Source organism: Macrobrachium nipponense, chromosome 27 (assembly GCF_015104395.2).
Source record: "Macrobrachium nipponense isolate FS-2020 chromosome 27, ASM1510439v2, whole genome shotgun sequence".
NCBI classification, from domain to species: Eukaryota; Metazoa; Arthropoda; class Malacostraca; order Decapoda; family Palaemonidae; genus Macrobrachium; species Macrobrachium nipponense.
Window position 1 is genome coordinate 40767693 of NC_087216.1, and position 20872 is coordinate 40788564.

The 20872-nt window shown below is 40.5% G+C and overlaps 1 protein-coding gene across 1 annotated transcript in view; it reads right to left on the reverse strand.

Moving 5' to 3' along the window:
- Window positions 1–5399: 5399 nt before the first annotated feature.
- The window catches only part of LOC135201045 (translocating chain-associated membrane protein 1-like), a 33880-nt gene continuing 18407 nt past the window's right edge, over window positions 5400–20872 (reverse strand). Inside the window, exons 3-8 of the mRNA XM_064229893.1 lie at window positions 11926–12067; window positions 11582–11661; window positions 8351–8460; window positions 7979–8123; window positions 7519–7679; window positions 5400–6531 (exon numbers count right to left, since the gene is read on the reverse strand). Of these exons, the coding sequence (XP_064085963.1) occupies window positions 6461–6531; window positions 7519–7679; window positions 7979–8123; window positions 8351–8460; window positions 11582–11661; window positions 11926–12067 (709 nt within the window). The 3' untranslated portion in view covers window positions 5400–6460. The remainder of the gene's footprint in view (window positions 6532–7518; window positions 7680–7978; window positions 8124–8350; window positions 8461–11581; window positions 11662–11925; window positions 12068–20872) is intronic.

The following is a 20872-nucleotide window of genomic DNA, read 5'->3' on the forward strand; positions in this document are numbered from 1 at the left end:
AGGTATAGGGATATGAGAATAGGTTTGATGAGCTAGGGATAGGATTAAGTTGCATGCTGTAATATTAAGGTAATAAATTAGGTTAAGGAGAATCAGTTTTAATTGCAAACCTTCAAATTTGCTCCCACTATCCTGCTTCAATCGTGAAAAGAAGACCCCTACATCAGAATTTCATATAAAATATTAAGACTGGTTCAAGCACTTACGGTTTGCCTTGATGTCATGGCAAATATCCCAGATGGTCCTATTTTTTTCTACACCCAAGAACAAACAAAACCACTCTCTCTACATGAGCCAAGAATGATTTACTATGAGATTCAGGGTCTCTGTAACACAGTTTTTTGGACTTTGCTCCTTGTCAATGCATCGGATGTAGCTGAAAGTTGACATGTATATTTTACAACCACACAAATTTTTTCAGCATTATCAATAACCTAAACCCGATAGTTTTAATTTTTATAGAGTAAAAATGATCTAGCTGACGCCATGGGCAATGATTACGAGCCAAGAGTCGAAAAACATTAATTACGTAAGCAAAGTAAACACCTTTTGACGAAATGTTGCCCCGCCCATCCACCAGACAGAAACTCCATCGGCTCTGAAACCCAAAGACTTTATGAATGGCGGAACGATACATAGATGTGGGTGGGGTATCAGTGCTAGCGTAGTAATACTACGCAACAGTATAGCAGTAATATACATGAATTAAATGTTTAGGCCAACTGCTGGGATCCTTGAGGATCATTTAGCACTTCTAACAACTACTTGAGAAATTAGTTTTTATAGCCAGAAGTTAAATTTTCTAATCCAACAATGCCCATGGTAGCCTTCAGTGTTATCCTGAATTATAAAGAGGCCAAAGTGGGTGGAGCCTCATAAAGTCATCATTCTCACTATAATTATTGGTGAAGGTTTAAAGCCAATATACGGTACTGGCTATTTTTTTTTCAGTAAATAAGTAGATAGCCAATAAATAAAAATTGCTTGACATTGGATATAGCAGTTATGAAATCAAGCTTGTCTACTATGTTTTTGAAAATTACCAACTATTCCCTACATCTTGTCAATGTGATTGTGACCTATAAAGTAGACTGTAATTTCTTAGGAAACCTATTTTGGGAGTTAGACTAATAATCGAAGCGTTTTTGTATTTATTAACATATTTTGTTGGTTTGTTCATTATGACAATTATCAGTGGAGAGGTTCCACAGTTCATAAAGGTGTACTGCTTTGCTTGTATTTAAATTTGTATGTCATTGTTGCCAGAGAGTTAGCCTTCGTTACGTGTAGCCAATCATCCATCGAGAAAGAGGGAAGAAATGCTGTCATAAGTTACGTAACGAGTGCGTTCGAAACCTTTTCTCTGAGTAAGTAGGCCCGTCTTCAAAAAAAAAAAATAAGTCACTTTTACATTATAAGTACCAAATTTATTCAACCTACGTAATGCAGAATAGTCAAAATTTATGTGTAGATATAATATGTATTCTGAATAAGCGTTATATTTATGAAATGCATAGATAAAAAGTTACTGCAAAAAAACCGTGTTACAGAGGCCCTGAATCTCATAGTAGTGGCCCCTCATCAAAAAGACAGACCCTCACTCTTTTAAGTTGCATGACATCCAAAAGGTCAGTACAGTACATTAACTTTCTTCGGAGAGGTTTCCTTTGAAGAGGTCTTCAAGTGTACAGAGTGGTTATTAGAAACTATTCCTGGACTGGTGAAGGAGCAATAATCCTGCAGTCAGACCCGACATAATTAGGGAAGTCACAACCGAACCACAATGGATAATACATTTACAGGTTTGTGTGTCTCCTGTTCTTTATTACCAGACCTGAATGGGTATATGGATTAAAGAAACTGTTAATAACTTTACTTTGAATAAAAAATTCCTGAAACTATTGCTTTGATTGTTGGTTATTGCTTGGGAAGTCGCAAAAATCCTGCAGCCAGACCAAACATAATTAGGAAAGCCAACTTTGAACCACAAGAATAATACATACATTGGCTCAAGTGTTGTTTCCTATTCTTTATTACCAAACCCTATGGGTATCCGGAATAAAGAAAATGGTTAATAATCTGTGATTGTATCTCAGACCAAAAATTAATCTGGGTTGTTAGGATTTCTTTATTTGGTGCCAAGCCTTTTATCACCTGTCAATTTCTTTTGCAGGCTGCTGAGGATGAACAGCGGCTGCAATATAAAAATACAGGTTTTGACATATGGCAGCCACTTTGAATCCTCAACCCCACCCACTTTCCCTGATGGAAAGGCATGGGGCTGGGGTGGACATTTATCTTGCACAGATCTGGCGTGTCAAGTTGTTACATTTGTGCGATAAGACAGAGCCTAAGTAATCATTGCAGGATAGGAAATAGAGTTCTCCTGTTCTAAGTACAGTACGGTTCCCAATTATGTGAGAATTTGATTGATCCACAGCCTCGCTGAACTGGAAAATCACAGATTTCGATACACATACCTTATGGAAATAATTCCATTAGGGCCGAGACAAACAGGAACTTACCCAGTCAAACTTTTTTTATACTACCCATTTTCAAAACTTTCTATGTAATATACTGTCAATTTTTCTAATATGAAATGGTTCTTATGGATAAATTAAACATTAAAAAGGTTTTGATAACTTGAAAGTTTAAAATCACACCCAGGATGGTGAAAACTCGCACACGTAAACACTGCCACCATTGGGTGCACGTGTACTGTACAATAGTAATTTCCTTTAAAATACCTTTTGGATAGAATTTCCTCTACCAAAAAACCTTCAAACTCCTCTATCTAATCTTCTTCTGCCAAAAGATAGTCTATACAAGTTAACCGTGACAAAAAAATTCTTACTTCATGTTCAACAATGACGGATTTCAAGTTGTCAACTGCTGCCAAAATGGAAGTTGCTCTTTATTAATCTTTAACTTACGGACAAGCTTTTTAGTTTAGAGGAAATAGGTCTTCCTCTTCAACTTCTAGGCAGATGCATACATGATGCAGATGATCAGAATACACTTCGCAGATCTGAATACGTATGGTGGTGATGATACCAATCATTCATACACATTGCACTATGACGTCACAAATGCGCGAGGATGAGCCTTCCGTCTTAGCTAATGGCTGAGCAGAAACCTTCAGAATGCACTTTGCAGATCTGAATAATACCTATGACCATCATGATGATCAGAATACACTTCACATATCTGAATAATACATATGGCAATGATGATGGTACCGATCACTCATACACACTACGCTATGACGTCACAAATGTGCGAAGCGGAGTCTACCATCTTAGCTAATGGCTGAGCAGGAAATCTTTCTCTCTCATTCCCCCCACCCCTTCTCTCAAATACCAGCACACAAACACCCCCCCTCCTAAAATACTTGAAAAGACAATAGATTGGATACATTTCTGGCAAGGGACTCGCAGACTTTGAACGGCTTCGCTGATACAGAAAATCTCCTTTTGAGAACTAGCGACCGCATAAAGGGGAATCACACAATTCAAACATGCATATTTCGGGATCAGACTATACTTTATATCACAGTGCCAACAAGCACTATTCTGGCTGAGACCAACTATAAGAGAATTCTTTGTAATAGCTTGGTCTGTCTTAAGGAGCCCTGGGGGTACCATGAGTGTAACTCCTTTGAGGACTCATAGTGGCTACCAGAAATAGGTTTTTCCTATGTCAAAACATGATTTAGAGTGCTAAGCCTATGTTACATTCAGAAAATGGGAAATATAGCAGTCAAAATCCTTTTGTATGCAAGCAGACCTGGGTCTGTCATGAACAATTTTTTCTTCTTATTTTCCCTTCTGCTATTGTGTAACTTGCAGATAGTATTAAATTACTACCATAAAAAGTACATGCAGTCTTTTGGAACTGGAATATTCACAGGCGGCTACATCACATATCTAAATACCGAGTCCGCTTATAAGCCGACTCGGTTAATGGCGATCCGGTTTTATGTCCGCGATTTATGGCGCCATAACAGCCAAGTTTCAGTTATCGGCATCATAAGGTGCCAATAATAAGTTATGGCACCATAACATACATAAGAGAGGAGTCATCAACCCGTTATCAACGCCATAAATCGCTGAATTTCAGTTAATAGACATTTTCCCTTATCAGCTACCCGCCGAGAACGGAACCCCTGCCGATAACCAGGGACAGCCTGTACTTAGAGGCAGAGGTAATGTGACTGGTAGGGGGTTTAATGGTTTTCCAAGCAAGAACTGACAGGCCTGGTGCATGAGGTGAGGAATGAAATCCTTGCCTATCTAATAAAAAATACTGCATCAAGACAAACAGTACTGCCAGAAGAGCTTGCCAAGAGAGCCTACAGGATACATTAATCATTGAGTGTTCTTGTAAATAATTGCTATCCTTTAAGAAGGCTATGAAATACTGCTTGAGCTCTCTCCAAGGTGTTGCCATCATCATAAGTCTCAGGTATATAGATATGGCTTTGCAAGACTGGCAGTATTCAACGAAGAAAACATCAACCAAAGAAAGAGGGCAGAGATAAAGCAAAATTGAAGGCAATTACTTAGGCATACAAGAAGGCAGAAATACAGTAGAGTTGAAGACAATTCCTTAGACATGCAAGGCTTGATATAGTACTAATATTTGGCCTTATCCTCTTCAACAAGCTCATCTACATTAAGGATACCACTAATTGTAAGAGTAGCAGTAATAAGACAATGAAGAGAGCACTCAACTTGAGCATCTATCTTCAATGAGGATAACTTACGAATCAGAGGGCAGACTTACAGCCCTACTTGGAAACTGATAAGAGACCTAGCTAAATTTACCCTTGCAATCACCAAAATTGGTTTATGATGAAATACGTATTCCCTGCAATATGCAACGAAATCGCCCATAAAATTTATATTGTATACATACACCATGGCACAAGTTGATATTGAAAATGAAAAATATAACCATGTTTACCACATACTTTAATATCTGAACTTCCTGACACATACATTAATGAGATATGAGGTAATTCAGTGCTGTGGTAAAATATGGCAGGATAGTTTTTAAAATTCTAGTAATTATCAGTTTAAAAAATACAGTACAAAAAATTTAAATAAAATCATCTTTGTGCCCCAGGATTCACCACTCCACCTGTCATAATGCAGAAAATAAAAGATACAAAGCATGAGAATAGAGTAGATGGTTCTCCGAGATAAGAAGTGTGTCATGTATAATGAGTTAAACCAACTATACTGCATGTAACAAATAACAGTAATTAACAAAGTATTGACCCTATGCACCACAATAATTTATCTGTACTGGAGTATTTAAGCTAACAAACTCACAACTATTGCACTATGAATGTTTAATCTGAAGGAATGATATACTTTGTATCATTGACACAAAAATTCAAATTTTAACTTTTATTGACAACAACTCCCAAAATATTTTTCCCTTAGTGCAAACACTCAACACCGTAACCATAAACAACTTGAAATAAATGAGCCACTAAAAGTAATCCTGCACCAAGATCAACAAAGCTTAAAAACTTAGCCAAGCTTTAAAATTGCAAATATTTGTATAACATGCTACTCCACTATTAATTTATAAACCTAGGATTTATAATACACTTTGCTGCAGGAGGAACAAATAATTGGAAGCTATTTTAAATCGCTTGGTGACAATTCGTATGGTCAAAATTGTTACTATCTGTTTAAAAGTAATTGTATCATAACTAAACCTACTGTGAAACCTTTACCAGAATCATGGGGATCTACGTACATTGTGCACAAAGTGTAAAAATACAATATACCTAATTTCTCTTTACCCTATTTCTAAGTAATTTGCTTGCCAAAAAAATCTCATAACTGACATGCCCCATTTTATCACATAATAAGGACCCAAAATATAAGCCATTATATAAATGTCAAGTTACCAAACATCATACATAAGAGTATATTGTTTATAAAAGATCTATTATATGCTATTTACAGTATGAAAAATAACCTAAAAGTGTACCCACGACGGCCAACTGCATATATTTACAGAATAAGACTATGCTCAATAATATAGAAGCTTGTACAAAAAGCTTATGAAAATTGCACAAATACATCTGAACAGCTTTCATATTAATGAAGAAATATACAATCCTACAAAAGAATATTTTACCTCCATGATCCAACAATTACAATTAATCATAAACAGCATTGTAATAAATTACAAAATACTTCAAAATCCTTGCCTTCAGATAGGCAACTGCATTTCTTACAACCATCACTTGTAATCATTTATCGTCTACTGTAAAACTAATAAATATTCATATTAAAAGAATTATTGTAATGGTATATGCTTAACAATCATCAACAGGAAATTTTAGATATTTCCTTGATACACATTACTATTCCATTACAGAAAGTGACTGTAACTGTAAACGAGATACTTGTGCACTATAGCCAAAATTCATTTCCTCCTATCGACGTCTTCTTGTCTGCTGGTCCACTTCTGGTAACTCACTAACATCCTCCTCTGAACTGCGCTTTGCTGAAACATGGACATGTCCTGCTTGCATTAGCCATATACCTCTATTTAACAAAAATAGTTTGTCACAGGTACACCATTAAAATACCAATATACAGTATTATTAGCTAGATTACCTAATTAAGACAACTCAGGAGCGCAGTTAATGTAATATTCTGTAAACTACTTAATTGAGGGACCATACTAAACCATAACTAAAATTTTCTAATAAAATGTTAGAGCGCACACAATTTAAACTTGCTTATCCAATAAACATTTCAGTGTTCTAATTGCAGAATTCAAGAGTTGCATTCTCTTTGAATTCATTGATTAAAAAAAAAACTGATTATTGGGCATGTTTTAGCATCATCATTCACTGGATTTAGTTGCTTAAAAAAAGAAAATTCCTAACAATCTATTAAAGATGAATATGCAGGTGTCTTCTGTAAATGTCAACTGACAAAGGAAGCTGTGATACTCTGGCATACAGAGTTCAAGAATGTTTGGTGGATGTTCACTAATTACAAAAAGGCAATGATGAGATGTAATCTATTTCTGTGTTGGCCAACAGAGAAAAAGGCAACGGATATTTGATAGAAAAATGATAGTAATCCAATGATGGTTCCTCCTCCTTTGTTTGTATTTGTATCAGGAATTACGGATACACTGGATAAAGATTAATGCTAGTAAATTTGTTACTGCTAGATTAATATGTTCTTCATAGAAATCAAAATGAAAAGTCTAGTGCAAGTTCCAAAACTAAACCAATTAAAATATCACATACAAACATTAGACATTTAATTCTTAAACTACATCTTTCTCTCATTTCAACAATGCTGACTTACTAAGTCACGGCAAAATAAGCAATAGGTACAAAACGAAAAGCAGTTAAGGAACAGGTGGGCAACTAAGGACATGACAGTTAAATTTAATGAAAGACAGCAACACATATATAATTCTAGCCAGCAAGAATGAAAATAAAAAAGCAAAATAAGAGCAGTATTAACTTACAATCATCCTTCTTGTTCTTAGTCTTGACTTTCTTTTCCACGGCTTTTAGTTGCAAGGCAAGAGCTTCAGCTTGACGCTCTCGTAGTTTTCGCAAGTGGAAATGAATGAAATTCCACATCATCCATGCTTGTATCAAGCACACTGCTATTAATGCATTCAACCTGAAATACAGCCACCAAATACCCAAATTTCAGCTAGTGAATTTTGCAAAATGTTTTGTCATGACAGTTCTATATAGTTAAGCACTTGAAGCCGTGAATTGGTAGAGTTAATTCTCAATATCTTCAATCACTAAAACTATTTTACTTTTGAAATGTAAGCAAGTCCTCTTATATAGAAAAACACAACTGGTAAAAAAAAAACCAAATGATCTGACTCTTAATATGAAATATTTCTTAATGAAAGTCTCAACTGTGTAAACAAGTATAGCATTGACAAAAGAAAAGATGTTTTTACATACCTTACAAGTGGAATATTAAAGTTTCCAGTAGCTATGTCTAAAACCTGATTTTCATTTATGGCCAACCCATAATGGAAAGTAAGAATTGCAACAATGATACTAGCTAGCCTAGACATTACAAACACAACATTCCACACACTGAAACCTGGAAAAGATATGAAATTTTACATTAAATATAAAAATATAATCCTCCAAGGAATACAAAAAAATATCACAGTAACACCAAACACTCAATTTCCTAGAATAATAATATAAATTTAAAGACAAATTTGCTGTTTTAAATTATTGATTAATTTGAAAGCATTATCATATATCACAGCCATAATTATTGAACACTACACCAGGAATAACTTTAGATAAGAAAAAACCTGCCTGTGCTAGCCGCTGATGCTTTCTCAGCAAAATAAAGCAATCTACAGATGTGCAAAATAGCTTCTTCAACAAATCTCAGACTGAGTAAAACAAGTCCAACTCGGTTGAAACTGCAAAGAAAACAAAATTAAAATATTTTACATACAATAACTGAGTGTTTATTCTTGTTAATGAAATTATATTGTTTTACAAATAAAATCACCTTTGATAAAATGAATAAATTACTCTTACCATAAGTAGGTTAACTAAACGACACAGTCACTTTCTAATATACTAACAAGCTTTGTGAAGGATGTACTCTTAAGTTATCCAAAAAAAGCTGGAACAAAGATAAAGTTGGAGAGGATAAACAGCTAGTGAGAGGAGACCAGAGGGAACATGAAACGGTATAAAAAATGCAGCTTGGGACTTAAGAGATGCTTCAGTGCACCATTCATCATGAGAAAATTCAGTTCTGCATAAAACAAAGCACAGGACAGTATTCCCCCCTTATTCCAGGGAATAAGTACCAGACCCCACCCCCCACCCCCAAATAGCTAGTACCCACAAATAGTTGAAACCCTAATAAAAACACTTAAAACTGCCTATTTTGTTAAGTTAAGTAAGGCTCAAGAAAAACCCACTAAAAATGTTTATACCTGTTTTTTATGATGAAACTGATAAAAAACCAGGAAATTGTAGATATTTCTCATAGAAAAATACTGCTAATAGGCGAATTTTCCACGAATAATGGGGGTATATGTTCCAGAGAGAAATATATCAGGTGCTCACTCTGGCTGAGAAAGAGTAAAAACTTGAAAGGGTAAAAAATCTCAAAATTCAGCACCACCGCACTCAAGGCAGAAGGTTCTTATGGCCAAAACTGCAACAAGTTTGCCAGGACCAGCCAAAATCCAAATACTTTCAGAAGACCTCTCACAAGAGTGTAAGTAGACTCTGTAGACCTTGGGGGAAGATGATTAATGAAAGACTTTTTACCAGAGAGTAAAGCAGTGTTATTCAACAGAAAACAAAAATGTGTATTTGAAAAATACCCAAGTTCTTACTCCATCAAAAGAAAAAGAGAAGTCACTCCCCATTGACTTCTAGTGGCAATCTTCAGCTCTGCACACCCCATACTAAGGGTGAGATCCCACTGGGAGCAGCATGTAAGGCAAGGAAACAGACCGTAAAAAGGTAAGAGTTGATGGGTACTCATAAGACCGGCACACCCTCATGAACAGCAACCACAAGGAAAGTGTGCCACTTTTCCGAAAACGGAAGAGGGATCGAAGGATGGACAAAACTCCCAATTGGAGAAGTAGTCTAGGAAATTTTACATGAAAAAATGAGTTGAACCTCTGCTGTCCCAAAAATGAGAAGGCCAATTGAACATGAAATCCCAACCAAGAGTTCCCTATAGGCACAGGATCCTATAAGACTGCCTGGTAAGTATGGGTGTCATTAGTCAACTACGCATCCTCTACTTCACCCTAAAAGGATTAAAGTAGATGCCAGAGTGAGACCAACATCAATGCTAGCACTGACTCAGTGTCAAAATTTTGCCTAAGGATTCAAGATGACACTGAATCTTGTCCCATTACATGCAACAATGTCTGACAGAAGGTTGCCTGGTGAGCCGGGTCGTCAGCAAAGACTACCATGAGACAAGGCCGTTTTGAATATAGCCTTCTCCTTTGAGTCATCCATTGCTTTTCCCTGTGACCAGAGAGAGAAATGAGACTCAAGTGTACTTGTGGTATTGGGTTGGTACTGAGTGAATTCCCTGTACAATTACAGGTGTAAGCCAACGTTTCAAACACCAATAATAAGTTAAGACCAGGCATAAGCTACAGCTTAAGCTCTCTTAGTAGCAGGGGAAAACTGAAGAAATATCCCAGTGCTTCCCCAATGCCATCCAGCTTGCAACCAGGCTTTATGGTATTTGAATCCTGGCACTCAGGACGCTCAGGAAACCATTCCAGGCACTGGCAATCCCAAGACACCTGCCCCCCAACATGACTGCTCCCCATCTGGGTGTATAACCCGTTCAGTTCTAAGACCAACACACAAGTGCATGCTTCCTTGTAAAAAGCTCAGGATCAAGCAGTGAGGTTCCTATCCTCACCTCCACGCTGCATTTCAGCAGAAAAAAAGGTCACAATCCGTTGCACCTTTGCCCTGTCTAGTAGAGGCAAGACCTCTGCCAGGAGAACCTTAGTAAAGGACCAGATGCTGGAAGCCTATCAAGACTTCCTGCTGGGATTAGCAAATATAGTAGCCCTCTTCTTCCTCCACTCTAAAGTATCAACAGAGGAAGATCAGGGGCACTGCAGAACTCCACAAACCCTGTCACTACCAAACAATCTGACCCAAAGATTGGAACCACCAATAGTGTTTAAGCCACACGATCTGGTCATGCTAGCCATCTCTATGGCCCTAAAGAGTCCAAGACATATGGGTCATAGTGCTACCCAATCCACCGCCCTCCCATCCTAAACTTGCAGCAGAGTGGAGGTGTTTCAAAAGAACAATGTACTACATGACTTCATGATGAGGGGAAGGAGAACATCTCTACTGCTTTCGACCCCTGTCAAAACTTGCTTCATCTGCAACAGTCAAAATCACATAGACTAAGCCACAGAAAAGAAAGGAATAAGGCTACCTTGCCTATTTCCAATGAATAAAAAGGAAGGCTGTGACAACATGATTATTTTAATTAAGGCAAACCCAACTGTCACGGACTTCCAACTGGCTAAGTCTACTGTACTTGGTAAACATATCAAAGGATGAACAGCTGTTGTATAACTACCAGAAGCTGTTACGTGTCCAGTGACAACAGTATTCATAGCAGCAAGGAAAAAACAGAATTCCTTACAAAAATGATTATTTGACTGATGGGTTTGAAAATACAATACAAACGTACAGTCAACAACCAAAAAACCGCACAGAATACCTTAAAAAAAAAAAAAACTTAAAAAAAAAAAAAAAAAAAAAAAAAAAATTGAACTGGGAAAAGTCAGGGAGTCATGAAAGACATCTGGACTGATGGCAGACACTGGAAGCAGTGGAGTGTAAACCTGGACGTGGGCGGGCTTTATCTCTGCATGTTGGTAGCCGACTACCCAGCTCGCTTTTGCAACAAAAATCATATGTAAAGAACAATGGTTTGTACTTGTGTAAGAACAAATTTAATTACATAAATCACAAATTACTTTCATTTATTAAAAGCAAACACCAAAACCTACTTACTTCAAAACATAAGCAGCTATACAAAAGATCAAGTATAATGTTGCATGTTGTACTCTGCCCGAAATTTCGTCCCGTTTGGTCTGAAAGAAACCAAAGACTTCAACATTACATAAAATGAAATTTTAACATTCAAAAGTAGTAGTACTAGTAATATATGATCTGCTCCAAAATTCAACGGTTTCTTAAATGCATGATTGGCAACAATGTATGTATCTATAAATTCAAGAAACAATATATGTACAGTATAATGGATTGCACACTGAAGAACAAAGTTCAAGACAAATTTTATTATCAAACAATGTTTCTAAGCCATTAAAAAGCTGCACAGGTCTACAAGTCCTTACCTTTTGGAAGTACAGTTCAGGGTAGCAATGCAACCAGTAAGACATTTGAATGATGAAGTAAAATTTCAACATAAATGACATCTGAGCATGGCCAGTTGGGTAATCTGACCATAATGCTGTGATATCTGTTATGACATTATCACTGAAATGAGACAATTTGTTAAGAGTATATCTTTAAGCCATAGTTTTACAGTCTTACAGTATAACTGCAAGCAACATTAATTCTATATGAATCAACAACAATACTGATTAGTAAAATATCTTAATTTTTATTCTCTCACAGATTAACAACATACCCAAGGAGCAGTACCTAATATTAATGTGAGTAAATACATTATTATTTGATGAAAATATAATGGAAACATTGGTCAGTGAGAGTAAAATCCCCAAAAATTAATACAGGCAGTCCCCAGCTTACGACGGGTTCAGCTCATGACGTTCTGAGGTTACAACGCTTTTCAATTATATTTATCAGAAATTATTTCCAAGTTTACGACACATGTTCCAGGGTTACGACGCTTACAACGCTGATCTGGCAGAAGAAATATTACTCCAAAAATGCAAAATAATCAATAGTTGAAGGTTTTTTTTGATGAAAAATGCAAGAATAATGCACTTTACACAGTTTTAAATGCACCCAAAGCATTAAGACTATTTTCGGCTTACAACGCGTCTCAAGAACGGAACCCCCGTCTAACCTGGGGACTGCCTGTATTTTCCACATCTCTACTCATATATTTTTTTAATGTTCTTAATATCAAAAGGCTTAATAAAGCAAAGGCCTTAAAATGGTTTACTTTAATAGGACCTGTAGACACAGCAGAATCTCGGTTTTCATACATACGTAATCCATTCTAGAACCTCCCACGAAGTCCAAAATATACGTATGAAAAATTTAAAACCAATTTGTATTTTTCATGACTAACAAACCTGAGGTCTTAACAATAGGATTATTTTCCTCACAAGCTGGTAACCAGTCGGATCAATCTAAGATTGAAAAGCAAGGAATCTGTGACATGCTGGCAACCCCAATCGTCCGATGCCTTGTGAGGCTGGAAGCCACGCATGTACACCATGACTGGTCAGTCTTTTCTGCAACCCAGGATACCTGAGAAGGCAGAGGGGCGGCTAGAGGTGGGCTATTAGCTGTTAAGACCTCAGGTTTGTTAGATATAAGAAATACAAATTGGTTTAAAATTTGTCATTTATTCATACATGGAACAAACCCTTGGTCTCAATAATAGGATAGACTCACACCTGGTGTGAGGTATAGTAACCTAATTGGCTGGGGGTTAACCCACCTGCTATTTCAGATCAGTTCTGACCATGTGATGCAATGCCAGTGAGAGGTCCGATATTCAATATCTAACCCCGCAGCCATCTGGGTTGACATACAATGATATAGAAGCAGATTCATTGCGTTTGGGGAATCTATAAGAGAATTCTGGCTGTCGCAATAACAGATAGAGGTTCAGTCTGTATCTACTCCCAATCCCCTCTCCCCCTTGCTAGAGAGGGGAGAAAAGTTGCTACTGAGTAGCCCTTTAATTACTTGGTTATAATGTGAAGAAACTATCAGTATGACTACCTTACTCACCTATATCATACAAGACCAGCATCATGACATGTCTATTCCTCTACCCGGCCGTAGGAAGAAGAAAGGAACAAAGAAAGAGACCAGCTAACTCACTCATTCTCTTCAACACAATCATCATAGGTAAGATACAACATCCCGTAAGGGTATCTGGTGAATTACATGACTTGTTGGGCAGCCACCACAGGACCCAAGGAAAATGTGTCCAAGGACTTATGCGCAAACTCTCTTAGATAAAATGAGGTGAACGTGGTCTGGTGTCGCCAGGTGCCAGCGTTCAGAACTCTGTGAACAGCCAGCTTTTTCTTGAATGCCAGAGAGGAACTTATGCTTCTTGACATTGTGTGCTCTAGCCCACAGACTCATCGGTGTGCCCCTCTCTAGAACTGTATGCTCCTCTAATTACCTCCCTAATTAGAAAAAAGGGAAAGAAAGGGTTTTCTTGAATATTTCCTTTCTGACTTGTCCTTTGCTTATGAGAAGTCTACAACATCTAGGTCTTAGATGGCGAGTTCTTTTCAGATAGCACCTCAGGGATCTGACAGGGCACAGTAAGAGCTCTTGAGGGTCACCACCTACAAAGTCTTTCAATGATGGGACGGAAAGACTCTAATCTGTCACCTTGCAGTTCCATTGAGGGGTTCTGGGTCTTGGCCACGAATTCCAGGACAAACTCGAAGGACACGGACCCCCAACCTCTGGTGTGCAGTCCTGGGGGTGTGCCGATAAGCGAAAACTGCCATTAACCAAAACTCAGTGATTTATGGCGCCATAATGGGACTTATGGCACTGATAACCATAAATTGCCGATTTTATGGCGCTAGACAAGCGCCATAAAACTGGATCGCTGATAACCGGGGACTGCCTGTACAACTCAGCCCATGGAGTTTTCCCACCCTCTTTGAAGAGGTCATGGCTAACAGGAAGACTAAAAATTATCAAATCCCTGTCCAAAGCCTGATGTAGAGGCTCAAACGGTGCTCTAGTGAGGCTCTTCAAGACTAGTGAAACATCCCACACTAGGGGTCTAGAGATCTCTTGGTGAACAGGTCTGTTAGAAACCTTGAACAGCAAGGCCATCTCCCAGGATGAAGATATGTCTACGCCTCTCAAGCGGAGCACTAAGCTTAGTGCCGCCCTGTAGCCTCTAATAGCCGAGATTGATAGTCTTTTCTCATTCTTGAGAAAGACTAGAAAATGAGCTATGCATTGAATAGAGGCGTCAAGTGGAGAGAAACCTCGTCAACAACACCAATCCCAGTACACTGTCCGCTTTCCCGGATATACTGCTGTTGCTGAGTTTTTGAAGTAGGTGGACATATCTCGCGTTGTCTGCAGAGAAAAGCCCTTCTCTCTAAGGAGATGCTTGATAGTTTCCATCCGTGAAGAGAGAGGGACTCTACAGCTTGGTATAATCTTTCTACGTGAGGCCGTCGCAGAAGTTGTCGCCACTGTGGGATTCTCCTTGGAGCCTCCGACAGTATAGTCAGAATGTCCAGGAACCACTCTGCTTGGGGCCATAGGGGTGCTACTAACGCCATCCTGAGATTTTGAGAGGCCATTACTCTGTTCAGAAACTGGCGGATTAGGCAGAATGGGGGAGCGCATATACTTCGATGTCATCCCAGGGATGTTGAAAGGCGTCCTGTACCAGAGCCTGAGGGTCCGGACCACTGAGCAGTACACCTGTAGCTTCCTGTTGAAGCATGTTGCAAAGGGATCCAGTACTGGTCTCCTCCATACTTGAAACAGCCTTTCTGCCACATCCTTATGTAAAGACCACTCCATTTCCAGGATCTGGTTCTGACAGCTCAGTTTGTCTGCCATTATGTTCTTCCTTCCTGGGATGTATCTTGCTGATAGTTTGATAGTTCCACCGCATTGTCCACCACCCATTGGTGTAAGTTGACTGTCAGTGAATGCAGCTGACGTGACATTAGGCCTCCCTGCTTGTTCACATAGGCGAACACTGTGTTATTGTCAGACATCAGAACTACTGAGTGTCCCTCTACCTTCTCTCGAAACTCTTTGTCCCAGAAAGGCTGCTTTCAATTCCAGAAGCACTCCAAAGTCCTGGGAGTGCACCCCAGCCCGAGCTGGAGGCATCCGAGAACAGCAGGAAGTCCGAGAGAGAGAGAGAGAGAGAGAGAGAGAGAGAGAGAGAGAGAGAGAGAGAGAGAGAGAGAGAGAGAGAGAGAGAGAATTTTGGTGTTACAACCGTCCAACCACCACCGATTTTGTCTCATTTCCTCTGATAGTGGCTCTCTGCCCAGGGGAATCTTCCGCCGGCTACCAAATTCTTTCAGCCTCCACTGCAGTGACCGAAGATGTAACTGACCATGAGGGACCAGCTTCTCAAGGGAAGACAAAATCCCCAGTAGTACCTCCACTGATGAGCTGGTTGGTCTGGTTGTGAAAGGAATTCGCGCACTAATAGACGCAATTTCTCTAATCACTGGTTCGATGGGAAGACTCTCTACTCCGTTGTCTATCACCATTCCCAGGGAAAGCGTCCTCTGGCTGGGAACCAGGTTCGACTTCTCTAGATTTATCATGATACCCAGTTCTTGAAAGAACAATAGGAGTCGGTCCCTGCCCAGGAGTAGCTTGTCGTTGGAGCTTGCTAACACTAGCCAGTCGTCATGATGTCTAAGAAGTCGAATCCCCTGGGCATGAGCCTATGACGAGATAAGAGTGAATATCCTTGTGAACACCTGGGGCGATGTGGCTAATACAAAGCATAGGACCTTGAATTGGTAGATTAGTTCCCCAAGAACGAAGTGCTGAAACTTCCTGGATGAAGGGTAGATAGGAACCTGGAAGTAAGCATCTTTCAGGTCTACTGAAAGCAAGAAGTCATTGTCCCTTGCTGCTGCTGGGACTGTCCAAGGGGTCTCCATTTTGAACCTCTTCTCCTTGATGAACAGGTTCAGGGATGACAGGTCGATCACTGGCCACCAATCGCCATTTGCTTTTGGCACCAGGAAGATAAGACTATAAAATCCCGGTGTGAGATGCTCTACTTCTTCCATCACCCCTCTGTCCATCATCTTTGACACTTCCTCTTGAAGGGCTACGAACTTTGGTGATCCCTGTGAATGTCAGGTTGAGGATGGGCTTATCTGAGTAAGGGGGGGAGAGTTTGAATGGTAGTAGATATCCCACCCGCGGACTCACACTATCGCGGATTTCTCTCGGGAACATTTCCCCACATTATTCGGGGAAAATTCGCGGTATTTTTCTATGAGAAATATCTACAAATTCCTGTGTTTTTTTTTTTTATCAATTTTATCATAAAATGCACTTTTTGTGATAAAACTATTAAAAAATCCAGGTATAAAAATTCTTAGTGGGTTTTTCTTGAATTTAAATAACAAAATAGGAGAGGTTTTAAGCATATTTATAGGGGTTTCAACTATTCGCGGGTTCTAACTATTCACAGGGGGGGGGGGGGGGTCTGGTACGCATCTCCCGTGAATACGGGGGGACCACTGTACTACCCACTTCTCTGCTCCGTGAATTTGCCACTTGACCCATCAGCTTGCCAGGCATCCCCCTACCTGTGGCAACAGAGAGGGAGAGGTGCCCACTCTATTGCTGGCTCCCTCTGCCTCTGCCCCTCGCACCCCTTCCTGGTTTGAATCCTCAATTGAAAGGAGCATTGCTGTTAGATGGACTTGGCTTGTGAGGTTGCCTGCGGAAAACTTTAATGCCGTCGAGTTTTTACCACTTCTCATGGTGACGGTCTTCTCATCTGCCTTTGGGGAAGAGGAGGAGGGCGTCGAGCTCTTGCTTCCGACTTAGACATAGCTTGGTTTACTTACCTGTCTTTGGTATCACCTCATCGGCAGTCGATCGTCTCCTCCAACATTGTTCTTGGAAACAGGAACTGATTCCAAGATCTCGCCATTCCTGAGAGCCGATACTGAGTCAATATCTAGTCCGTTTGCTACCTTGGAGAGAGCTGCGTCTCTCCTAGCTAACAGAAGACTGGCCCATAAGTTCCCACTCTGGTGAGCTAAGTTTGTGATCGCCTTGGCTCCCTACTGAAGAATCCCTGTGAGTGACGAAGGGTTTACTGCTCCACTTGCTGTGCTCTCGGACACTATCCTGACTATGGCAGTGGACCACCAGTCCAGCCAAGACACCGTCTGAAAGATGGATGCTGCTGTAGTCTCTAATGTTAGTGCCTCCTCAGAAGAAATTGCTGGGCCTTTCGACCTAACCTGCTCCAAGGGAAGGCCCGATTTCAGGCGAATCACATCAGGGTTAAGATGGTGAGGCATTAAGTTAGCTACGTTGGTCGAGTAGTATTTTCTATTAAGACCAAGAGGAGATGGAAGGAACTTGAAAGTTCTTGATGCCGCAGCAAACCATCCCGGTCTGACACCAGTTCATTTATCTTGTGTAACATTGATTGTGCATCTTGCGACAGTGGTAACTCGAATGAAGTCTTTGGATCTTGTCTGGCTCCCAGTAGGGCCTCTACGCCTGTCGGCGCCATCGTTAATTGCAATTGCATTCTACCTTCCAGGTTATTGAAAACTCTACTGAACCCAATTACCTTTGCAAAGGAAGATAGAAACTCTTGTGTCTCTCCTTCGTCTTCTTTATTTCTTTATGTGTTGAAGTAGCCTTGTCCATATCCTCCCTGCTTCCTGCTACGCTCAACAGCACAGCTCTGGTGATGGAGGGTTCTCCACATTCTCCTGCCCTTGATGAAGTTGGCCCAATTCTCGCGAAGATCCACAAATCCTCTCGTGTCCACGTTCGTGTAACTGATCACATATGTACACACCATATCCACATTCGTGTAACCGATCACGTCCGCAGACGTGTGAGGGGCTAGGAGTTCGTTCCAGAGGGAGAACGTTACTGCTCCCTGGATAAGGAATGTCTCCGATGATCCTCACGACTCCCAGTTGAAGCAAGCTTCGACCTCTTGATATCGGCGCCCTCTGGTCCTTGCAGCGACGGATAGGGACAGAGGTTGGTGCAGATGGAGTTATAACCCTCTGCTCTATATCTTGTATAAACAATGACACATCCGTGGGGAGGAGTGACATTATTATCATTCCCCACTAAAACCATCACGGACATCATCCAGACACCAGATCCAGTAGGGAAGATGATGAAGCTAGGCTTCCTTCATGAACGTTAGACAAGGAAGTCTTCCTTCCCCCATCCTCACTCCCTACCTCCCCTCTCCCTCCGTGTAAACGTCCGTAAACAGGATATCGTTGAAGGGATGTAGGCGAGACGCTCCTCTCACTTGATGAGGAAGCCACTAAGTCCTTGACTCTCCAGCGTCTTGTTTACTGCACCAGGTGGCGTCGGGGACAAGGTCGTTTCCTTCCTAAGACGTTTCCTCACTGTAACTGGGGTGATGGCTGCCTTCCTCTGAACGCCCTTCTCTTTGGAGCTAAGGCCGCTAGCTTACTCTCCAACACTGAATCCAGTCTATCGCAAAGTGATTGAAACAGTGTCTCAGACGTCTCTTTGCAAGAAGACAATGACGTCATAGGTCTTGAAAGATGGCTGCTCGCTGCATCCGACGCTATGGGATGGGCGGATGATTTGAGTGACGTCACTTCTCCCCCAACCCAGAATGAGCTGCTTGGCTCCGTGGCGGAGGAATACAAGATGGCGCTGATGGAGGAATACAGTATGACACTGGCAGAGGAATACCGGGTAGTGACTGTGCTGACCTCATATGCCCCATGGTGGGGGGGGGGGGGGTTCCCCCCCCGCATAGATGAGACCAGGGGGGGGGGGGCTGCTACAGGGGTAGGAGGAGGGGTCCGTGATTTCAGTAAATTGCGACAACCACCCCTCCAAGGATGGAGGGCCCCATAGCCCCAAGCAATGCCCACAGCCCCACCATCTTGAATGCTTCTTCCCCTGAAACAAGATTATCATGAGGGACCACATCTTCCCTTTCATGGGAAGAGAAATAGAACCTGAAGGAGGAGTCAAATTAAATAAAAGATTATTGGTATGTCCTCCTGATATTTCCGACAAATCGATGGAAGAAAAGGAAGATCTAACTACCTTTACCATACCCGCCCCCCCCTGGAGTGTCAATCGCGTAAGCCATCGAATCATGATGAGGAGGAGAGAATCCCTCTCACGACAGAAGCATCGACATTCTATGATGTTCTCTCTTACTGTGGAATGTTTCCACTGAGAGAAGCCATGCCCGACACTACACAGGGGTTGGTCACTGTACAAACGTTTGCTCTGATCAAACCAATAAAACAAACTTACCAACTACTTGACACACAGAGCGAGGAGCTGCACTGTCCGTTGGATACAGCCATCGTAACACAATACACAAACAACCAAACATAGACAACAATCACAACAATTCAATAACTATACTACAAAAGACCACAGCACAAACAATCACAAACATAAAAAAAACAAACGACAAGTCAATACAAACACAACCCCCTAACAATTTCTGGAACACTCAACTACAACAGTTCATACACAACAGAAACTCAAAAGCACAAGAACTTCAGCAACACAGGCACAACAACCTTCAAACATACAAAATCAACAATAACTCAAATAACACACAATATAACTGACCATCAATGCCTTCAATACTATTCATAGACTGCTGCTGACACTGCTGACCATCACAGGCTCTGATCACAGACTGACTCAAAATACAGACCTAACGAGCCAACAACCAAAAAAGCCAGCTACTCTCTCTCTCTCTCTTACAAATGAACCTTGAGATTATTGTCAAATGCAACTACCATAACGCCTCCATAATTCCTCCCGTTACATTTGACAATGTCTCCTTACACTCAAATCATCCACACTAAATCACCTTTCGCAACATCCAAGGATGCTTGGAGGCAGGCCCACTGGATCTCAATTGAGGACCCTCTGACAATCTCTCATTTACATCAGCATTCATGTCCTTCAAATCACTTCCATTCAGACTCTCACTATCTTCCTCACTAACATCCTCCAAATCTCATTCACTATCTCATCCACACCTTCCAATTCTGACCCCAGTACCTCTTCTATTTCTGCTACCAAACCACTCAGCTCATTCATAGTTCTATTAAACTCTTTTGAAGACTCATCCATACTTCTAACCACCTCCTTACTACTACGTTCCCTTCCTACTGAAATCCCACTCACCTCTGTTAATTCAAACCCACACACTTTATACGTACCATTCATTCCCCCAAAGTCATCTGTATTACACGCCTTATCAACCGTTTATACTCCAACACTAACACCCTTATCATGTAGTTCACGCTTCTCCCTTTCATTCCCTTTCCCTACACACTTTCGCTTACTTCTATACTCAACCAACACCAACTGCTGATC